This window comes from Acomys minous, assembly GCF_964271855.1.
Source record: "Acomys minous genome assembly, chromosome: 8".
NCBI lineage: Eukaryota > Metazoa > Chordata > Mammalia > Rodentia > Muridae > Acomys > Acomys minous.
This window is the reverse complement of record NC_140489.1, coordinates 63,161,961-63,183,500: the sequence shown is the minus strand read 5'-3', so window position 1 is coordinate 63,183,500 and position 21,540 is coordinate 63,161,961. Positions and strand designations below refer to the sequence as shown.

Sequence of the window (21,540 nt, the reverse complement as noted above, 5' to 3'; positions counted from 1 at the left end):
GCAAACACTATCACTGAAGCACACATTGAGCTAGAGTATTTTGTCCACAAATTTTAACAGAAAAGGACCTTGATTATAAAATGACATCATTATAGTATGCAAAAACATTTTTATTTTCACTGGTTTTCAAGTACCTTTAAAAGTATGTAATACTCAAATTAAAGAGTATCAATCCTAATTATTTCTCTATTTAAAATACAAAATTAGGTGCAGTGACTCACATCTGTAATTGTATTAGTGTTCAATACATTCAGCATCTTAAGATGGGAATGGTGGTCCATTTCTGTAATCCCAGTAGGCAGGAGGTGAAACAGGAGGACCAGGAGGTTTAAAGCCAACTCAGCACCAAGTTTGGCAAGTTCAAGGACAACATGGATATAATAGACTGCTTCAAAAAATTCATAATACTAATGAATAAATATTTTCTTGATCAAAAAGGAGATTGCCTATTCCTCTAAGAAGCTATGCCTTTACTGATGACACTAAGATTATGACTACTGTTTTAATATTAGACGAACTTTAATAAGCACCTTTATGTTGAAGGTATTGGTAAGACTTTTCTTTTTAAGATTTATTTATTATTATGTATACAGTGCTCTGCCTACACATACACCTGCAGGCCAGAAGAGGGTATCAGATCATATAATAGATGGTTGTAAGTCACCATATGGTTGCTGGGAATTGAACTTAGGCAGGACCTCTGGAAGAGCACTCAGTGCTCTTAACGTCTGAGCCATCTCTCCAATCCCTTGGTAAGACTTTTAAAAAACATATTTCTACAAATGGAATTATGAGGCGAAATTATTTTACCACTAACTCTGGATATTACTTCCTTAACTTTACTACAAAGGGTTAAAGAAACCTGTAATTCATGAAGCTCCTGGCAGACTGAGCTCACCATTTTCAACAGATACTGTTCCAGAGATTCAACTGTAGCTAAGGGCTCCATCTTCAGCATTCTGCCAGTCCGATCTATCAACGCAGTTTCACCAGGTGCACGTTCCAACCGAAAACGTAATCTTCTTGTAAGTATCTGTACAAAAATGATCAACATTCTTCAGAAAATACCTTGTGTTGTTAGAATTTAAGAATGATGCACAAACAACCAACTGAGAATATTATAAAGTACAGCCATAATGGGACAATAAAACCATGTGTGCTGCCATGGCTGTAATACCAGCAGTTAGGAGACTGAGGCCAACCTGGGTGACCTGTAAAATCTGGCTTCAAAACAGTAAGAAATAACACAAGGAAATAGATCAATGAATATTTCTACATGGCTTATAGAAAGGTTCAGTGACAGCCAGGTTTAATGGTGCACACTTTTAATGCCAGGGAGGTGGAGGCAGGCTGATCTGCCTGGTCTACAAAAGGCGTCCAGGACAGCAGAGCTGTTACACAGAGAAATCCTGTCTCAAAAAACAACAACAACCAAAAAAAAAAAAAAAAAGTTCAGTGACTGACAGTGATCATAAGGAAACAAGCTAACTTGCTAACATTTTTGAACTTCAAATATACATAGTATAAGTAAAATTATAAAATATTTTTACAGACAGAGCCAGGGGTGGCACAGAGATCTCTTTTGAGTTTGAGGCTAGTCCAGTCTACATGAATTCCAGGATAGCCAAGGATACATAGTGAAAACCTACGCAGGAAAAATAACTAAATAAATGAAATGCTTTCACAGAAATATATATCTTATAAATTATATATTACAGATAAGTTTAAGTAGCTAATCAACTTACTCCTTTGAAACCACAACACATATAACCTAAGGCTAATAAACCTTTCATAAACTTGTACATCTATTTACTTATCTTTGTGTGTAACTGCACACTTGACACAAATGAAAATCAAGGGGATAATCCATAGGAACCAACCCCTCTCTTTACCTCGTGGATTCTAAGAATCAAGCTCAGATCCATCAAGCTTGGAAGCAAGCACTCACTGGATGTAAAAGTCGGGTTTTGTTTTCTTTTTAAGTATTCTTTTTTTGTTGTTAAATGATTTGTTTATTATATACACAATGTTTTGCCTGCATGTACACCTGCATGCCAGAAGAGGGCACCAGATCTCATTATAGATGGTTGTGAGCCACCATGCGGTTGCTGGAAATTGAACTCAGGACCTTTGGAAGAGCAGGTAGTGCTCTTAACCTCTGAGCCATTTCTCCAGACCTTTTTAAGTATTCTTATTACATTTTATTCACTTAGCTGGGAGGAGTCATGTGGCAGTCAGAAAACACCATGTGGAAATCAGTTCTCTCCAGTTACCATAGGGAGAACTGGTCCTGGTGATCAAACTCACATCTCCAGGCTTAGTGACAAATGCCTTTACTTGCTGAGCCATGTCAGGTCAAAAAATTAGTTTTAAATGCTAGCTTACCAGAACTTAAAATTAGCTGAGAAGACAGCCTCTATTGTGTTGGGATAATTTCTTGTGCATTGTGTAAAAGTTGTCTTGGTATTATTAAGTGCTGGTTTCTGTAGCTGCAGAGATCTGACTGCAGGCTGGGACTTTGGTATGGTGATTTTTAAGAAGCATCACCTGTCTTAATGTTTTGTCCACATCCTCTCCATCACCTTCTGATTAGCTTAATAAAGACCTGAACGGCCTATAGCAAAGCAGGAAAGGATAGGTAGGACCTCTGGGCAGAAGAAACTCTAGAAATAATCATGGGCAGGAGATTTGCCAGCCAGATGTGGAGGAAGAAATAAATGCCGGTACTGAGGACAGGAAATGAGTCACATGGCAGAATATAGATTAGTATAAACTAGTTAATTCAAGTTATATGAGCTAGTTGGGAGCAAGCCTAAACTACAAGCAAGCTTTCATATTAATAAAAAGTGTCTGTGTCATTACTTGGGCTGCTGGCAGGTCAAGATAGTCCGGTGATAATTGGCACCCAACTGCAGTATCATTTAGAAGTCTAAATCAGTTTGGCCTCTAGACATGCTTACAAGGGACTGTCTTAATTGACGTAAGCAGATCCAGCTTAGTTGTGGGCAGCACCATTTCAAGAGAGAAAAAAAAGCTACCTGAGGAGCTGGGCGTGGTGGCACATGCCTTTAATCCCAGCACTTGAGAGGCAGAGGCAGGTGGATCACTGTGAGTTCAAGGCCAGCCTGGTCTACAAAGCAAGTCCAGGACACAGAGAGACCCTGTCTCAAAAAACCAAAACCAAAAAAAAAAAAAAGCTATTTGAAAGAGCAATCAGGCAGCATGGGTGCATTTGTTTCTCTCAGCTCTTGCCTGTGATGGGACGTAAACAGCTGTCTCAAGCTCCTGCTTCTGTAACGTCCCCACAATGGTGACTGTAATCTGGAGTTGTACTCAATTAGCCCCTTTCTCCCCAAGTTGCTTTTGATCAGAGTATTTTATCACAGCAACAGAAATGAAACTAAGACACGGTCCTCAAATACACTTGAAAATCCAAGATAATCTTTCATGTGATACATTTTAGTATGTATCCAATTTCAGCAAGTGTTATTTCTGCAACACCTTATTTCCTACAAAAGCACCGCTCAATATTTCTGCATCTGACACATTTCTGACCTTGTTTATTGATTTTACATGAATTTCTGAAATGAAAAAAAGTGCATAGTCCTGGGGATGTAGTTCAGCCAGTAGAGTCCTGTGTTCAATCCCCAGCAGCACAGAAACCCAGCACAGTGGCTCAAAACTGTCACCCCAACACTTTGGAGGCAGAATAAAGAAGACCACGAGTTCAAAGCCAGCCTGGTTGATAGGAAACCCCATCTCAAAGGCAGACACACCGACAACAAAAAAAAAGATATCAAGTAAGTATAAAATAAGACACTGGGGGCATGCGCCACTATGCCCAACTTAAATTTATAACACAGTAACATGAGAAAACAAAATAGATTTGAAATAACACATAAAAGTGAATTTAAAAAACAAATGGGCTAGAGAAACGGTTCAACAGCTAAGAGCATTTGCTGCTCAGGCCCAGTTCCCAGCACGTACATGGCGGCTCACAGCCATCTATAATCCCAGTTCCAGTGGACTCAGCGCTGTCCTCTAGCCTCCTCTGGTACTGTATACATGTGGTGCATTTAAATGAAGGCAAAACATTCATACACATAAATAAACTTTTCTTTAAAAACCAAATGGCATTTAAACTGGAATCTGAAAGATGAAGTTGAAATTTTTCTTAATACAATATGAAAGGAATTTTTAAAAAAAAATAAAAGTAAAGTAGATCATTGTTCCTACATGCACTTGGTTATAACAGCTATGTTTCTCAGTTACCTGGAGGTTATATGTGGATCCTGGTGTATCATACAAATGGAGAGGTAGTCGTTCAATTGATTCTAGTACAGCTATTAACTTTCGAATTAATGCAACAGCTGGTCTACTGTAAGACAAAAATAAGACCTCTTATATAATTGCATTCAAATATTCATGTAGAAGTCTCAATCATCAACCTCATATAACCCTTTGCTTTCTTCAGGGGTGAAAAGGTAAGGGAATATCAGGCAACTCCTTTTCCTACCTTTATTTGCTTGTGTGACCCATAAAGAGGTCAGGCCTGCAGGAGTCAGTTCTCCTCCCACCATGTGTATTCCAGGGCTTGACCTCAGATGCCATAGACCCTAGCAGCCCCTAAGCGGTCAGAGGTACTCTCCTGACTCAAATTTCCTTAAGAATGGAATACTTGCTGGGTGCAGTGGTGCACACTTGTAATGGGTGCACTTGAGGAGGCAGAGGTAGGTGGATCTCTGTGAGTTCAAGGCCAGCCTGGTCTACAAATAGAGTCCTGGACAGCCAAGGCTACACAAAGAAACCCTGTCTCAAAAAACAAACTAAAGAAATATGTGGGCTGAAGAACTGACTTAGTAGCTGAAAGTACTCGCTACTCTTGCAGAGGACCTGAATTTGTATCCTAGTACCCACACCAGGCAGCTCCAGTGGATCTGATGCCGTCTTCTGGCCTTTTAGGGTTCCTGTGTTTATACATACCCACAGACAGACAGACAGACACACATACACACACAAACTAAAAAGGTAAAACTTAAAAAAACACTAAAATACTTAAATTTTCTCATAAAATTTTAATTATATACAAAGCGTATGTATATTTTACTATTCAGATAGCTGAAATATTTATTATATTTAGTACAGTAATATTTTATTTTCTTTTTTTACTTTGGGGAAGCGTGGTGAAGCCATGGATACTCTATCCTGCTTCTGCCTCCTTACTGCAAGGATTACATACATGTTACCACTATACCTGCCTTAATATAGAAATATTTCAACGAATTGTTATCCACACAGATATAATGTACTGACTGTAGAAGGATAGTGTACCATTTCTTCAGAAGGTCTCCCACCCCCACCCCGCCCCAAGACAGGTTTTCTTTATGTTATTTTGGCTGTCCTGGACTCACTTTGTAGACCAGGCTGGTCTCAAACTCACAGAGATCCACCAGCCTCTGCCTCTGGAGTGCTGGGACTAAAGGCGTGCACCACCACACCCGGTTTCAGAAGGTATTTTAACTGTATTAACTATAATAGAAAACTACTCCATCACAACTAAAAAAATTAACAATTACCAATTAATATCAAACATTTAGACAATGCTCAAATTTTCTTTTCTTTTCTAAATAAAGGATGGCAGGAGTTCTTTATTTAGCTCAGGCTGGTCTTGAACTCACAATCCTCCTGCTACCATCTCCTGAGTAACAGGATTATAGGTGAAAACAACATCATACCCAGCTTCCTATAATTATGAAATGCTTACTATACAGTCCAGGCTGTTCTCAGACACTATGAAGCTTAATTACATCTTAAACAGGCATGTACTTTAGGTAATCAACCGAGGTCTTGGCAAACATGTTTTACTTCTACTAGTTTGAAATAATATTTAAATTTTTTCATTTATATTTATCAAGCTAATTTCACTGAAAAATAATTCCCTTTGTGTGTATAAATACAGACTTATTTAAAGGAAGTGTAACAAGTATATAAATACTACATGTTACCAAAGTAAAGGATCTTGGGGTTTATTTTTGTTTTGATGCTGTGTGTTAAACCCAAAGCTTTGCATATGATAAACATGCTTGCATGTATTCCCAGTCACCAGGATTTACCTTTCATCATCTTCACTTTCACTAAAGGCAGTTTTGAAGACATTTATTCTTTCTACCAGTTGACTACAATCTTGCTTCATATCCAAATCTATGCTCTAAAGAAAAACAAAAAAGTTGGTAAAATAAAAGTACACTTATAGATTTAATGCAATTTATCAGGAGCTTATAAAGACCTGAACATTTTAAAATAATCAATACAATTTCAATAAACTTATTACTCATTCAGTGTTTCAACAAAGAAAACTTCCTGTGAGCTCAGTTGGCAGTAATTGACAGGCAGGTGTTTTTCTTCACTGATATCAATTATGCTGTTATATTAGCATTTCCTAAAGTAGGCCCAGAGATTTCAGACTATTTAGGAATTAATCATTTCTATTTTCACTGTACTATTTTAATGAGTTTAAGGGGGGAAAAGGCAAAACCATTACATCATAGATATTAGTAAATGATGTATTATCAATTACTTTAATTTCAGTAAACAGAAATAAATACAAATAAATAAATAAATCAGACCTACTGAAGTTAAAGACCTTACCAAAATTTGTACTTTATCACCAAATACAAATAAAAGATCTAGGGCTGGAGAGATGGCTGAGAGGTTAAAAGCACTGGCTGCTCTTCCAAAGGTCCTGAGTTCAATTCCCAGCTACCACATGGTGACTCACAACCATCTATGAAATCTGGTGCCCTCTTCTGGTGTGCAGTTGTACATGCAGACACAACACTGTATACATAATAAATAAATCTTTAAAAAAAAAAAAAAAAAAAAAAACAAATACAAGATCTAGAAATTAAAGTGATAGCAGGTGATGGTGGCACATGCCTTTAATCACAGCACCTGGAAGGCAGAGGCAGGTGGATCTCTGAGTTCAAGGTCAGCCTGGTCCACAGATGGAGCTCCAGGACAGTCAGGGCTACACAGAGAAACCCTGTCTCAAAAAAAAAAAAAAAAAAAAAAAAAAAAAAAAAAATGCAAAAGCAAAAACAAACAAACAAATGAAAGAACAGAAAGAAATTACAGTGAGAGGGCTGGAGAGAGGGCTCAGCAGTTAGAGCACTGCTGCTCTTCTAATAAACCAGAATTAAATTCCCAGCACCCAAAAGGCAGTTCATATCCCTTAGGGGATCCAATGCCCTGATCTGGTATGCATGGACACTGCATGCATGTGGCGCTCATACATGTAGGCACCACCCATACCATGTGGTACGCATACATGCAGGCAACACCCATACACATAAAATAATAAAGTTTAACATTTTCCAGTTATGAAAGAAATGAAAATACCAAGTAGAACTGAGATAAGAAAGCTTTTCTTCACTGAGATATTTTTGTAAAACAGATAATCACAGTAAATCAAGTATAAGAGAAATATATGATCATTCATAAACGGTCAAATTATGTTTTCTAACACTTTTACAAAGTAACTTCATTCATATGATTTAGGTATATAAGAGTATCTATCTTATGAACTTCTGAGGAAATTACAGCACTAAAAAATGTTAACCCTTAGGCTAGTGTTTGTTCAATGAAATCTTCACTAGAATAAAACTTAAAATCAAATAGGTTCAATTATTTCATTCAGTTGGCTTAATGTAATAATGTAACTTAAAGGTAAAGGAATTAGAAATATTAACATTTAACATTTACTTAGTTTTAAAATACTTCTTGAATCACAATACTTAAAATCAAACAAAAGTACAGCAACAAACACTTTAAAACTTTATTATACTTTTGGTTTTCAGTACTAAATAAACTTACATTATTTAAAACAGTAAGAAGTGCTTGGACTAAACCACTACTACACATTTCATATGGTGAAATTGTGTTCTCATCCTTCAGAAGTACAATTAGGTTTTCCAAAGCTGTCTTCATTAAATCTCGCCAAGTGTTTTCACTTTCGATACACTGGGGAAAAATAATGTAAACAATGTAAAAATATATAACCCTTAAGAAAATAAAATACACCACCAATCACCATGAAAACAATTAATATTACACTAGATTAGAAGCTCATATGACTAAAGCAAATTATTTCAAATAGGCCAGAATATTTGTTTGCAAAAACCCCACTTTAGGGACTAGAGAGACGGCTTAGCAGTGCAGAGGTCCTGAGTTTGATTCTCAGCAACCACATGGTGGCTCATAACCATCTATAGTGGAATCTGATTCTTTCTTCTGGCCTGCAGGTGTATATACAGATAGAGTACTCATGTACATAAAATACGTAAATCTTAAAAAAACAAACAAACAAAAAAAACAAAAACAAAAACAAAAAAACCCCAAAACCAATACTGTAGATATTTTAGAGGTTTTAAAAACTATTTTAATTATGTGGGGGTTGGGGGTACACATGTGTGCTGGGGCCTGTAGAGGGCATCAAATCCCCCACAAAGCTAAAGTTATAACTGGTTGTGAGCCACCCAACTTGTGTGTTAGGAACCAAACCCACGTCTTCTACAAAAACAGAATATACTCTTAACCACTGAGCTACCCCTGCAGCCCTAATATTGTAGGTTTTATTAAGTTACATAATGTCTGGTCGATCCTTCCGTAGTCCTGCATTTCTTTCTATTGAGACCTGTTTATTGTAAATACTACAAAGCAGTCACAGAAAATGTGAAGATGAATAAGCATGGCTATGTGCAATAAAACCAACTTATGGACAGGGAAATTTGATCTTCATGTAATTTTCATGTATCACAAAAGTTTCCTTTTTTTTTTTTAAGTTTTATTTATTTATTATTACAGACACAGTGCTCTGTCTACATGTACACCTGCAGGCCAGAAGAGGGCATCAGATCATATTATAGATGGTTGTGAGCCACCATGTGGTTGCTGGGAGTTGAACTCATGACCTCTGGAAGAGCAGACAGTGCTCTTAACCTCTAAGCCATCTCTCCAGCCCAGTTTTCCTCTTTTTAAAACATAAAAAATTGGAGTCTGGAGAAATGGCTCAGTGTTGTTTGGTTTTGGGGTTGTTTTGTTTTGTTTGTTTGGTTTGGTTTTTGGTTTTTTGGTTTTTTTTGGGGGTGGGGATTTTTGAGACAGGGTCTCTCTGTGTAGCCCTGGCTGTCCTAGACTTGCTTTGTAGACCAGGCTGGCCCCAAACTCACATCGATCCACCTGACTCTGCCTCCCAAGTGCTGAGAGTAAAGGTGTGCGCCACCACGCCCGGCGATGGCTCAGTGTCTTAAGAGTAGCTATTGCTCTTGCAGAGAACCTGGGTTCATTTCCCAGCATGTCCATGGTGGGTCATACCCATCCATCACTCCAGTTCCAGGTATCCTGTGACCACTTCTGACCTCTGCTGGAACAGGCATACGTGCAGGTGGACATTTATACACATAAAATAAGAATGTCTTTTAAAAATGTAAACATAAAAATTGCTTTTGTTGCATCAAACAACACTGAACTAGGCTATAACTTCCTGACTCTTACTCGCCAGCCAGAACATAAAAATTATGGGGTGAGGAGGAAGGGTACGAATAGAACATAACACAAACTAAAATTCACTGTTCATCTCAAAATCAAGACACTGAGACCAAGCATACAAACCTATGAACTGAAGCACTAGGGAGGCTGAGGTAAGACCAGCTTGAACCACACAGGTACAGCTGATCTCAGAAAGGGAAAAGATGAGTCAGCCATGGTGGCGCACGCCAATCATCTCAGCACTTGGCAGCCCATGGCCACAGGACCTCCTACAGTTTGAAGCTAGCCTGGCTAGCCAAGGGCTACATGGCGAGAGCTCACAAAAAAAAAAAAAAAAGTAAGTGGGCATGGTGGTGCACATCTTTAATCTCAGCACTCAGGGAGGCAGAGGAAGGCAGATCACTGTGAGTTCAAGGCCAGCCTGGTCTACAGAGGTTAAGAGCACCTACTGCTCGTGCAGAAGACCTAGGTTCAGCTCCCAGCACCCAAATGGTGGCTCACAACCATCTGTGTCGCCAGACCCAGGGGCTCTGATGGATGTCTTTTGGCCACTGCGGGCACCGAACACACATGTGTTACATACATATACATGTAGGCAAACCGCACAAACACATTTTTTTATAAAATATAAAACAAAAGAGCGTGTCATACCTGTCTATTTGTATGAAGTTCCCAAGATGACTCTAACTGAGTTGCTATATTTCTGAGTGTTACCACTACTCCACGAGGCATGCTTTCAACAGCTTTAAAGTGGTCATCATACAAATCTCGTGCCATAGTTCGTACCTATCAAAATAAGCAAAGAAATTATAAATTTCCCTCCATTTAACAGCTTTACCAACTCTTTGGCTCATTCTCCCGATCACCCCTGCAGGCACTCACTCACAAACCATTAGGACGTAAGACTGAAGCTCTAAGGGAGAGGCTGCCCGGCAGGAAAGCACAAAGTCCATCTCTACCGCCATAAAATGATAGATAAGCTTTATCCTATGTCAACTTTCACACTGTTATTCTCACTCACATGTTCTAACTGCTGAAAAGATACTGATAGTTTTTAAATGTTTACTAAAATTACTCTTTAAAATGTCCAACAGTGTCCTTTCTTTTAAAACTAAAAGCACCAATTAGAAATACAAAAAGGGAAAAATCAAACATGTAACTCTAACATCCAAAGCTTATGCTTTTTAAAAAAGTGTGTATTAGTATAAGGGTGTCAGATCGACTGGACCTAGAGTTACAGAGAGTTGTAAGCTGCCATTGGGTGCTGGGAATTGAACTTGGGTCCTTTTGAAGAGGAAGTCATGCTCTTAACCACCCAGCCATGTCTCCAACCCCAAAGTTTGTGCTTTTAACACTTTGGGATATAACAGGTTTTTAAATATTACTCACATCATGTATATTACACTTACAAACTTATAGATTTTACCATGAGAAGGAAAAATCTGACCGTCAATTGAGTATCACTGAAGTTAAAATCAAAGTGTCTGAGAAAACTACCCATACTAGGTCTGATAAATTTTAGTACATGACACTACCCACAAATGTTACCATGTTAAACATTTTTACACATTATGTAAATTACTTTAATGAAACAAATATTTATTTGTATAATTATGTAAATTTAGGGTTTCTTTAATTTGATTTAATTATAACTCTAGTGCAACAGAAAACAAAATATCCTTCAAGTACTTATGGGATGGAGAGATGACACTGAGATTAAGAGGACATAGTGCTCTTGTAGAGGACCTGAGTTTGGTACCCAGCACTCACAATGGACGGCTCCATGGGTTATGATGCCCTCTCCCTCCCACCCACCCCCAAAGACAGGGTTTCTCTGTGTTAACTTGGCACTCCTGTATTTGCTTTGTAGACCAGGGTGGCCTCGAACTCCCAGCAGTCCACCTGCCTCTAACTTCCAAATGCTAGGACTAAAGATCTGCACCACCACACCCGGCTATGATGCCCTCTTCTGGACTCCATGAGCACCACACACCAAATAAATCACTTTTTTTCTTTAAAGACAGTGTTTTTCTGGGTAGTCCTAGCTGTTCTGGAGCTTGCTCTATAGATCAGGCTAGCCTCAAATTCACAAAGATCTACCTACCTCTACCTGCTGAGTGCTGGGATTAAAAGCATGGACCAAAATGCCAGGCTTAGATCTTTCCTTAAAAATACTTAACAGTACCTTTCCATTCTATTTAGGTATGGCTTTCTTCATTAAAATTTAGCAAGGCTTAAATTACACTATGTAAAACAGAATTAATAAATAAATCTGAGGTTAAAACTAACAGTTAAGATAACTTTTGTCTAAAATAAATACATTTTGAAACATACTGCTGTTATGTGTCAAAGAATAGCCAATTGGCCAAGGCTAACACAGAGAAACCCTGGGATTACAGGCGTGTGCCATTGCGCCCAATTTTATCCATTGTTTCGGTGGTGGTGTGTGGGCTGGGAGGATCAGGTCAGAGAACAACTTGTGAGGACTTGGTCCTTGTACCATGTGGCCCAGGAATTTATGCAGGCTTGCCAACAAGCGCCATTACCCACTGAACCATCTTGATGGCTCGATTCATCTTAAAAAACCGAGGTAAACTCTGCAATCAGGAAACGTCTCCAGGATAACCCAGAACATTTACAACAAAAATTGAAGAGTATGAGTCTCTTGTTTTGTTTGTAATGGTGTTTTTTGAAACAGTGTCTTGCGAGGCAGATAACCTAGGTTGGCCTCAAATTTGCTATGTAGTTCAAGTTGGCCTAGAACTGAAATCAACCTGCTTTACCTACAGATATGCATCACCATGCTTTACCATTAGTGTTTTTTGTTGTTGTTGTTGTTGGTTGGTTGGTTTGGTTTTTGGAGACAAGGTGTGTCTATGTAGCCTTGGTTGTCCTGGACTCACTTTGTAGATCAGGCTGAACTCGAACTCACAGAGATCCACCTGCCTCTGCCTCCCGAGTGCTGGGATTCCATGCCTGGCTGGGTTTTTGTTTTTTGTTTTTTTTTAAAGGTTGTTTTGTTTTTTGTGTGTTTTTTTTTTTCCTCCAACTAAAACTCATTATCATCTTTCCCTAGTCTCAAGTAGCTACATACATACATGTTTTCTGGGCCAGGAATACTGGCACATGCCTTTAAATCCAACATGCAGGAAGGCAGAGGCAGGCAAATCTATATAGTGAGTTCCAAGCCACCTACTTAGTGACACCCTGTCTCTAAAGAAACAAAACTATTTTGTGTAACCATTATAGGTAAGAGACGAATATCTGTTGCTAGAAAATGTTCACTCTAGCTGATATTTTAATCTCCCTTTTAAATATGCCAAGTGCAAGGACAACTGGTAAATTAACAGTAGCACTATAGTGGCCTTATTTTACTTACTTGTCTTTTGAGGTTCTGGGGATTGAATCCAACACCTCACATGTACTAGGTAAGCACTCTTCTATTAAACTATCCCTATTCCTCTTTTCACTTTTGAGATAGGGCCTAAGTTGCACAGGCTGGGCTCGAACTCATTCTGTAGCCCAGGCAAGCTTAAATTTGTTAATGTTCTTGCTTCAGCCTCCTGAGTGGCTAGGTTATAGGCACTAGACCTAACAACAACCACCCATGCTTTCAAAGAACAGTGTCTGTCTGATACAAAAAAAAAATCTAATTAATATTATTTCTTTTAACCTAGTAATGTGCTTTGGTTTCAGGTTGATTTGTGTGGGCGTGCCAGGAGCAGGGTTAGGCAGACACTCCACACTATTCTCCTAGGCTCTTTATCTATAGCACCCTAAGTTCAGCTACGTCAGCCAACAAATCAAGCACTAGAAGCATCTGAATACAGAACCAAGCAGTTTAAGCTGCACCATCATGAAGTATTAAATTGAGTGTATAAAGTAAAATGACTATCTTTTTAGTTTATTATTTAGTGTGGGTGCACACGCATGTAACCATGGAGTTCATATAGAGACAATACATGAGACTTGGTACTTTTCTTTCAGTATCTGAGTTTCCTGAATTAAAGCATGTTGTCAAGCAAACAGTCTTACCTGCTGAGCCATCAAGTGGCCCATTAAAAATACTTAAACAACTAAAGTTTCACTCTTTTTTCTCATTAATTCTAATTGTCATTAGTTTTTAATGTTGGTGTAGATATACAAACTAAACATAATATCATGCAAAATGACTAACAAAGGGAAAAGGCTAACTAAAAGGGGCCTCTCTGGGAGGCTTATCCTATGTTGAATCTTTCCAATGCTGATCAGCTGTTACTGAGCAGTTAACAGCCAGCACAGAAAGCGAGGATGCAAACTGTACAGATATACCTTTTGCTTTGTTTTTTCCAACTTGGATTTTAGTTTTCTGCCTCTTTTGCCAGTCCAGCCAGTCACAAACTCTGAACCTGAGGGGGAGAGGACAGCAAACAATGTCAAAGAACTTTCACAGAATGGATTTTATTACCTCCAATATATGCACTTACTCTTAGCTGCAGACCTAGCACAAGCCACACACTTACCCAGAGATGTTTCTGCAGTAAATGAATGTTTAGTTCCTCTATTAGATTCAAATACAAAACCAGGCAAATCTTCTTTTAGTATTGTAGCTTGCTGACCATCTGAGTTATGAATGGCAATTTCTCCTTCTTTTAAACATGTTAAGGACCAGTTCCCTACAGTAAGTTTAGTGGGTCCTGGTGCTGACAGTATAGGTTGACTTGAAGTAGACGGCTTTACTTGACCTCGGGCTCTTTGTAATTTCTCTAAAAATTCACTTCTGCTTTCTATAAAGACAAAATAATTTGTTAAAACAAACAAAATCAACAACAAAAATCTACCCTTTCAAATACACTAGCTTGCGGAAATGTAACTTCTATACAGCAAATACTAAGAGTTTTATTCTTTAGCAGCCTCTGACTTGTTTGACCTACATAGGATCAGGCTTAAAGTAACTCTACAGATATCTTTTTTAAAAAACTACAAATTAGACTTCTAACAAAAGATATAACGAGATATTTGTATATCCATGGAATTTACCATTTCATATGACAAGATTAAAAGAAGCTACAGGGTTGTTCCTTAGTAATAAAATAAAAAGGCATTCATGAAATATTTTCATAGTACAATCTTTTTTTTCCCTGAAGTAGGGCTTTTAGATGGCCCAGGCTGTCCTCTAACTCATTACACACCTGAGGATGACGTCAAATACCCAATCATCTTGCCTCTAATTCCAAAATACTGGGATTACAGACATATATTACCATGCCTAGCTACAGTATAGTCATTTTCTTATTAAAAAAAATTTTTCCTGACAACAGTGACAAAACTATGAGCCATAAAACCAGATTGTAGAAGCCAAGAAAATACTTTAATTGAAACAAAGTATTACCTGAACTATCCGATCCACCTTCAGGACTACCACTTGAATACATGGTGGCAAGTTTTCCATCCAAGATAAATCTGAACCATCCATTACTGCCATTAGATAACTCCAGAGCTGCAGCATCACTCCAAATATACAAGCAGTCTCTGCCCCTAATTATTGACCAGTCTCTCCAATGATACGGTTTACCTTGTTGCAATTCTTTAGCATCTTCCTGTGGTTCATCTTCCTAAATATGTACAATGATCCAATGAAATACGCAAAATGATTTTATGTCAAACATAATTAAAACATCTAAAATGATATTTAGTTACTTATATAGTTCAATACATAATGTAATAAACTAAATACCTATTAGCTAAATCTTATTAAATAATGACCTTTTTTGTTTGTTTGCTTGTTTGTTTTTCAAGACAGGGTTTCTCTGTGTAGCCTTGCCTGCCCGGATTCAGTTTGTAGACCAGGCTGGCCTCGAACTCACAGAGATCTGCCTGCCTCTGGCTCCCAAGTGCTGGGATTAAAGGCGTGCGCCACCACCGCCCAGCTCTAAATGTTTTAATTAATAATTACGTAAATTCTATCCAGGCCCAGTGGTAAAGGTCAATGGGTTAGAGCTTTATATTAATGTTCTGGGGCATTGGTAAATTCATGCCATCTCTGGTCTGTAATCTCAAGAAATAAGATTAATGGTATTCAAACTATGTACTATAACACAACTAACACGGCTTTTTAAGATAAATTCCCTGGATAAGCTGATATAGATGTGCATGCTGGTGTATTACTCAGCTATTAAAACAAGAAGAGTGAAACTCTGTTACTGCAACACCATGGATAATACGAGAGGATAGAATGTGTTAAGTGACATAAGTCTGATACAGAAAAAAAATGAATGCATGTACTCTTGTTCCTGTGGAAATTAAAGTAGTCTATCTCTTAGAAGAAAGGGGCCTCTAAGGGACAGAAAGAGGAAGAGGAACTGGGAACACTGTGAAGTTGAGTAATAGGTACCAAAATACTAGAAGTTCTAATTTTCTGCAATACAGCAGGGTGACCATAGTCTATGGCAATTTATTAGAATTACTAGGAATCTGAAGTATCTCAATATACACAAATGCCCAATGTTTGAAGTAGAAACACTAATCAACCTAATTTGATCACTACACATTGTGTATGTGCTGTATATAGTCTGATCTCTAATATTTTTAAATGTACATGCACATGCTGGCTATGGTGGCTTACGCCTGTAACTTCACTACTTAGGAGGCAGAGTACAGGTTCACCCTCAACTAAACAGAGAATTGGAGGCTACATGAGAGTCTGTCTCCAAAAATGGGACAAAAAGTTAGCAACTAGTGGCTATGACAAGAATTCTGATATTCTTTTTGTTTTGCTTTCTTTTTTTTGAGACAGGGTTTCTCTGTGTAGCCTCGGCTGTCCTGGACTCGATTTGTAGACCTGGCTGGCCTTGAACAGAAAGAGATCCGGCTGTCTCTTCCTCCCTCCCGAGTGCTAGGATTACAAGCATGCAGCAGAGAGCACGGCAAATTCTGATATTCTTTACTACATTTGTAACCTTGCTATACATTTAAAATTATAACAAAGAGGGCTCAGCAGTGGTGGTGCATGCCTTTAATACCGGTACTCAGGAGGCAGAGGCAGGAAAATCTCTGCGTTTGAGGCCATTCTGGTCTACAAAGAGAGTCCAGGACAGCTATGGCTGTTACACAGAGAAATCCTGTCTCAAAAACACAAAACAACAACAACAACAAAATTATAACAAATACTGGGCACAATGTTGCACACCTATAATCCCAGCACTTGGGAAAGTGGAGGTAGGCAGATCTTTGTGAGTTCGAGGCTAGCCTGAGCTACAAAGGGAGTCTAGGACAGCAAGGCTACACAGAGAAACCCTGCCTCAAAAACAAAAAACAAAAAAGCAAAACAAATACAGTATATATGTTTTTTAAAGGCAAATTTACCAAATATATATGTAGTGCTACTTTACATGGCAATTAACTTATCAAAAACCATCCTAAGTTAAATATATATTTCTTTTTAAAACACCGAGTTCTCAATATTACAATTAGGACCACTCACTTTTTCTGGTTTTGATTCTTCTTCATTCTCATCATCAGAAGAAGGACCTGCCAACGCTGACACTTTGCTAATTACACCAAGTCTGGCTAGCTGGTCCAGAAAAATATCACCACCTTTATCTACTAAATCCCTTATGATCTGCAAAGCTAGCAAATGGCCATCATCATCATCCTGGAGAGATAAAAAAGGGAGCACATGAGAACGAAGTCAAGGGAAAATGAGTAAAATATATTCAGCCGCTGGGAATAGACAAGTACTGTCGTCTGAATGACGCAATGTTTACGTCTATTATTGTCCACTCTGCAAAGGAATTACAGGCACAGGAATCTCAAGATGAAAAACGAACCTCTTGATCAAGGACAGTTGCAGTGATTTCCACTAGTGTTGTGGGCAAATTGTGACCAACATCAGAATCACAAACTTCTTTTAACAGTGCTTCAGAGCAAAAGTGAATCATTTTTCGGATTAGAGCAAGACTGGCTTTCCTTAAGAAGAGAAAAAACATTTATGAAACTAAAAAGCTCAAATTAGATAAATTATCAGCTATGGATTAGTTTAAGTTTGTGTCCAACAATTTTTTAAGTACCAACAAAAAGCATATATTTAGGAAGAGCATGCCAAAAACTTAAGACACTATGCAATCACAACAGTTTATATTTATTTTTTAGTTGGCTTATATTCTATTAATAATACATTACATTAACCAAAACTAATCATCCTTAGTAATCTTGCTAAATGCTATTCTATATAACATTTAACCAGCCTGGCTAAGAAAACAGCATGTTGATTTTAGAAAATAAGATAAAAAAGGATGCAAATCCTACAAAGAGAGCTGGGATAAATTTAACTACCCTGAAATTTCCTATAACAAGACACCAAGTTCTTATCAAATTTAACTACTTGGGAGGCAGTTGCATCTCACACCTGTAATGCCAGCAGAGGCAGATGGATCGATGTGAGTCCAAGGCCAGCCTAGTCTACAAAGCAAGTCCAGGACATCCATGGCTACACACACACAAAAAAAGCTGTCTTGAAAACAAACAAACAAACAAACAAGGCAGTGGTGGCACGTGCCTTTAATCCCAGCACTCGGGAGGCAGAGGCACAGGTTGGTTGCCGTGAGCTCGAGGCCAGCCTGGTCTACAAAGCGAGTCCAGAACAGCCAAGGCTAACACAGAGAAACCCCAGAGAAAGAAAGAAAGGCAGACAAACTAATTACTTGGTAGTTTATGAAAAAAAAATTGTTTTAACTAAACTACTTTTGTTCTTTGGCAATTTGAAAGCTTATTATTCAGTGTGGCTATTCCTCAAATACATAAAGATTGAGATACTAATTTCCCAGTTCAAATACTCTCTTGGTCCCTGAATTTCACTACTGTCACTAATACCATAACAGACACCTAAAGTGACACAATCAACTTCCATCTTATAACTGGCTTATCCTTTTAAAATACATGAAATTACAAAAAAAAAAAAAGTTGCTCTATGAGTCATTATAATTCACTTAACAATTCTATACAATATTCTAGCCACAAAGCTGTAGGGATCATTACCATTGAGGTGACTAAACAGAAGGCTAGAGTGGCAAAATATGTCTCCCTCACTGTCTCTCCCTGCACCCCACCCCACCCCCTTTTTTTGTTTGTTGGTTTGTTTTTGTTTTCAAGACAGGATTTCTCTGTGTAGCCCTGGCTGTCCTGGAAATGTAGACCAAGCTGGCCTCAAGCTCAGAGATGCGCCTGCCTCTGCCTCCTGGGTGTTTCTTTCTCCCCTTCTTGCCGCACTGGGAACAAGTGCTTTAGCACCGAGTTACATCCCTTTCTAACTCTGACTAGTTCAATTCCCAACATTCATTTCAGTAATAAATCTGACTTACTACAAACTTAATTACAAGGGAAATGATGAGTGGACAGAGGGCAAATGATTTTATTGGGATTAATCAAAGAATACTACAATTTTGAAACAATAAGCAGTTTTAGGTAATGATTTATTTTAAGTAAGAACAGTATGAGAATGTTTCCTGTTCTCTGTCTCAGGAATTCTTTCTGCCTCACATTTTAAAACATTACAACTCAGCCGGGCGTGGTGGCACACACCTTTAATCCCAGCACTCGGGAGGCAGAGACAAGCGGATTGCTGTGAGTTCGAGGTCAGCCAGGTCTACAAAGTGAGTGTAGGTCAGCCAAGGCTACATAGAGAAACCCTGTCTCAAGAAAACAAAACAAAAAACAAACAAAACCATTACAGCTCTTTAAACCATAAGACAAACCATATGAAGTAGGTTATATTACCTCCGTTTTACCAAAAACAAGTCTAAGAATACAGAGATATCAAATAAGTCTGAATTCACTTATCTTTATTAGTGTATTTTTATAAATGCACGTATTTTATACTTACAAACTTCCTATATAACACTACTTTGTAAGTTAAGTTCTCATAAAAGTATGTTTCTACCTTGAGTCCTAGCAATATAGTCAAAGGCAAGAGGATTGCAAATCTGAGGTTAGCCTGGGATGCTATAAAGCTAAAAAGCTTCTGTACAGCAAAGGGCAACATCATTTAGTGAAGAGACAGTCTACAGAATGGGAAGAACATGTTACCAGCTATACATCTGACAGGGTGAGTATCTAGAATATACAAAGGAAAAAAACATAAACATTAAGAAAGCAACTCAATTGAAAATTGGAGCATGGGATTGTTTAGAGTTCTCAAAGATAGAAAAACAAAGGCTGTGTGGATGTGCAAATGGGGAAACAATTATTCAGTGTTGGTAGAAATACAAACTATGCATAAATAACCACTGTGGAAATCAGTTTAGTGATTCCTCAGAAGCCTAGAAACGGGCCTACCATGATTCAGGTGTACCATCCCTGGGCACACACCCGAAGGACTCTATATCCTACTCTACAGGGAACTTTCTCATCCATGTTCACTGCTGGTCTACGTAGCCAGGAAACCATAGATGTCCATCAACTGGTGAAAGGATACTGAAAATGTGGTGTATAAACACAATGGAATATTATTCAGCTGTCAAGAAAAATGAAATCACAGGTAAATGCATGGAACTCTCAACAATCATGAGTGAGATAACCCTGACCCAAAAAGACAAGCATGGCAGTGCTCTTATTTGTGGATCCAGCTTTAAAGACTATTAACATTCAGGTGTGATGGTGCACAGCGTTTAATCCCAGTTCTGGAGGTAAGAGGCACAGGTAGACGTGTGGAGCCAGAATGGTCTCCAGAGGAAGTTCCAGGTCAGCCAGGGATATACAGTGAAACCCCATGTCAAAATAAAATAAACCACAAGAAGAAATGATGTGTTGTTCCAACCTAACTTATATCCCTACTGTATTTTTTAAAACATTACAACAAAGCCCAGATGCTTCTGAAAAGTGAGATATAATCCTATCATCAGTATAATTGAAGTGTAATGTGGACAGCTACCTTATTGAAGGCAGCATAGTTTGCTGAAACGTTTGTGCAAACACAGGCAACAACCTCTTCAAGTATATTGGTGCCATTTCTGGGTCTCCTTTAGGTTCATTGCATTCTTCTTCGTCTTTGTTTGTATCTTTCTTTTTCTTGTCATCCCCTTTATTAACTGGACACATCCAATCACCTACAAAATATTTTTTAAAATTCTTTTTGAAATACAATTTCCTTCAAAAAATGCTATTATATATTCACTTCAAACTAAATTACCTAGAGAACAGAGTCTGATTCTCAACACAACAAAAAAGCCCTACCTACTCTGAAACTTCAAAAGTGTTCAAATTATTCTATTTACAAAGCTTCTAAGTATTCATATGATAACATCGAACTTTTAAACTTAGATTTTTTTTTTTTCATTCTAGACTGATGCATTCAGTCTTAAGAACATAGAAAAAGGGATGGAGAAATGGCTCAGAGTTTGGTAGCACTGGCTGCTCTTCCAAAGGTCATGAGTTCAATTCTCAGCAACCACATGATGGCTCACAACCACCTATAATGGTATCTGGTGCAGATGTTATATGCAGGCAAAACACTGTACATATAATAAATAAATAAATCTTAAAAAAGAAAAAAGGATATAGAAAAGAAGCAAGGTATGGTGGCATACATCCTTAATCCCAGCACACAGGAAGGCAGAGGCAGGTGGATCATTGTGAGTTAGAGGCCAGCCTGGTCTACAGAGTGAGTCCAGGACAGCCAGGCCTACACAGAAAAACCCTGTCTCAAAACAAAAAGAAAACAAAGAAAGATAGAAAAGGGACCAGAGATGACTCAGTGTATAAGAGCATGCATTGCTCTTCAAAAAGACCTGATTTCAGTTCTCAGGACTAACATCAGGCAGCTCACAACTACTTTTAACTTCAACTACAGGTGATCTGATTTCTGGCCTCAACTGGTACTGCATTCACATGTGTGCACTCAAGTGTGCGTGAGTGCACATACCACACACACACATACATTTACATAATCTTAAAAGTAACATAAAATCATTTTTAAGGGCACAGAACAGTAAGATGCTGATTTCTCCATTGCCCCCCACT

At 38.2% G+C, this 21,540-nt stretch overlaps 1 protein-coding gene across 8 annotated transcripts in view; it reads right to left on the bottom strand.

The window, feature by feature from the left end:
- Window positions 1–21,540, bottom strand: part of HECTD1 (HECT domain E3 ubiquitin protein ligase 1) — a 91,349-nt gene that overhangs the window by 37,139 nt on the left and 32,670 nt on the right. For all 8 annotated transcript variants that reach the window (XM_084791769.1, XM_084791774.1, XM_084791773.1 and 5 more), the window contains exons 10-20: window positions 20,453–20,627; window positions 17,355–17,493; window positions 17,009–17,179; window positions 14,918–15,140; window positions 14,049–14,312; window positions 13,858–13,934; window positions 10,198–10,332; window positions 7,873–8,019; window positions 6,114–6,208; window positions 4,273–4,378; window positions 899–1,033 (exon numbers count right to left, since the gene is read on the bottom strand). In XM_084791769.1, coding sequence (XP_084647895.1) covers window positions 899–1,033; window positions 4,273–4,378; window positions 6,114–6,208; window positions 7,873–8,019; window positions 10,198–10,332; window positions 13,858–13,934; window positions 14,049–14,312; window positions 14,918–15,140; window positions 17,009–17,179; window positions 17,355–17,493; window positions 20,453–20,627 — 1,667 coding nt within the window. The remainder of the gene's footprint in view (window positions 1–898; window positions 1,034–4,272; window positions 4,379–6,113; window positions 6,209–7,872; window positions 8,020–10,197; window positions 10,333–13,857; window positions 13,935–14,048; window positions 14,313–14,917; window positions 15,141–17,008; window positions 17,180–17,354; window positions 17,494–20,452; window positions 20,628–21,540) is intronic.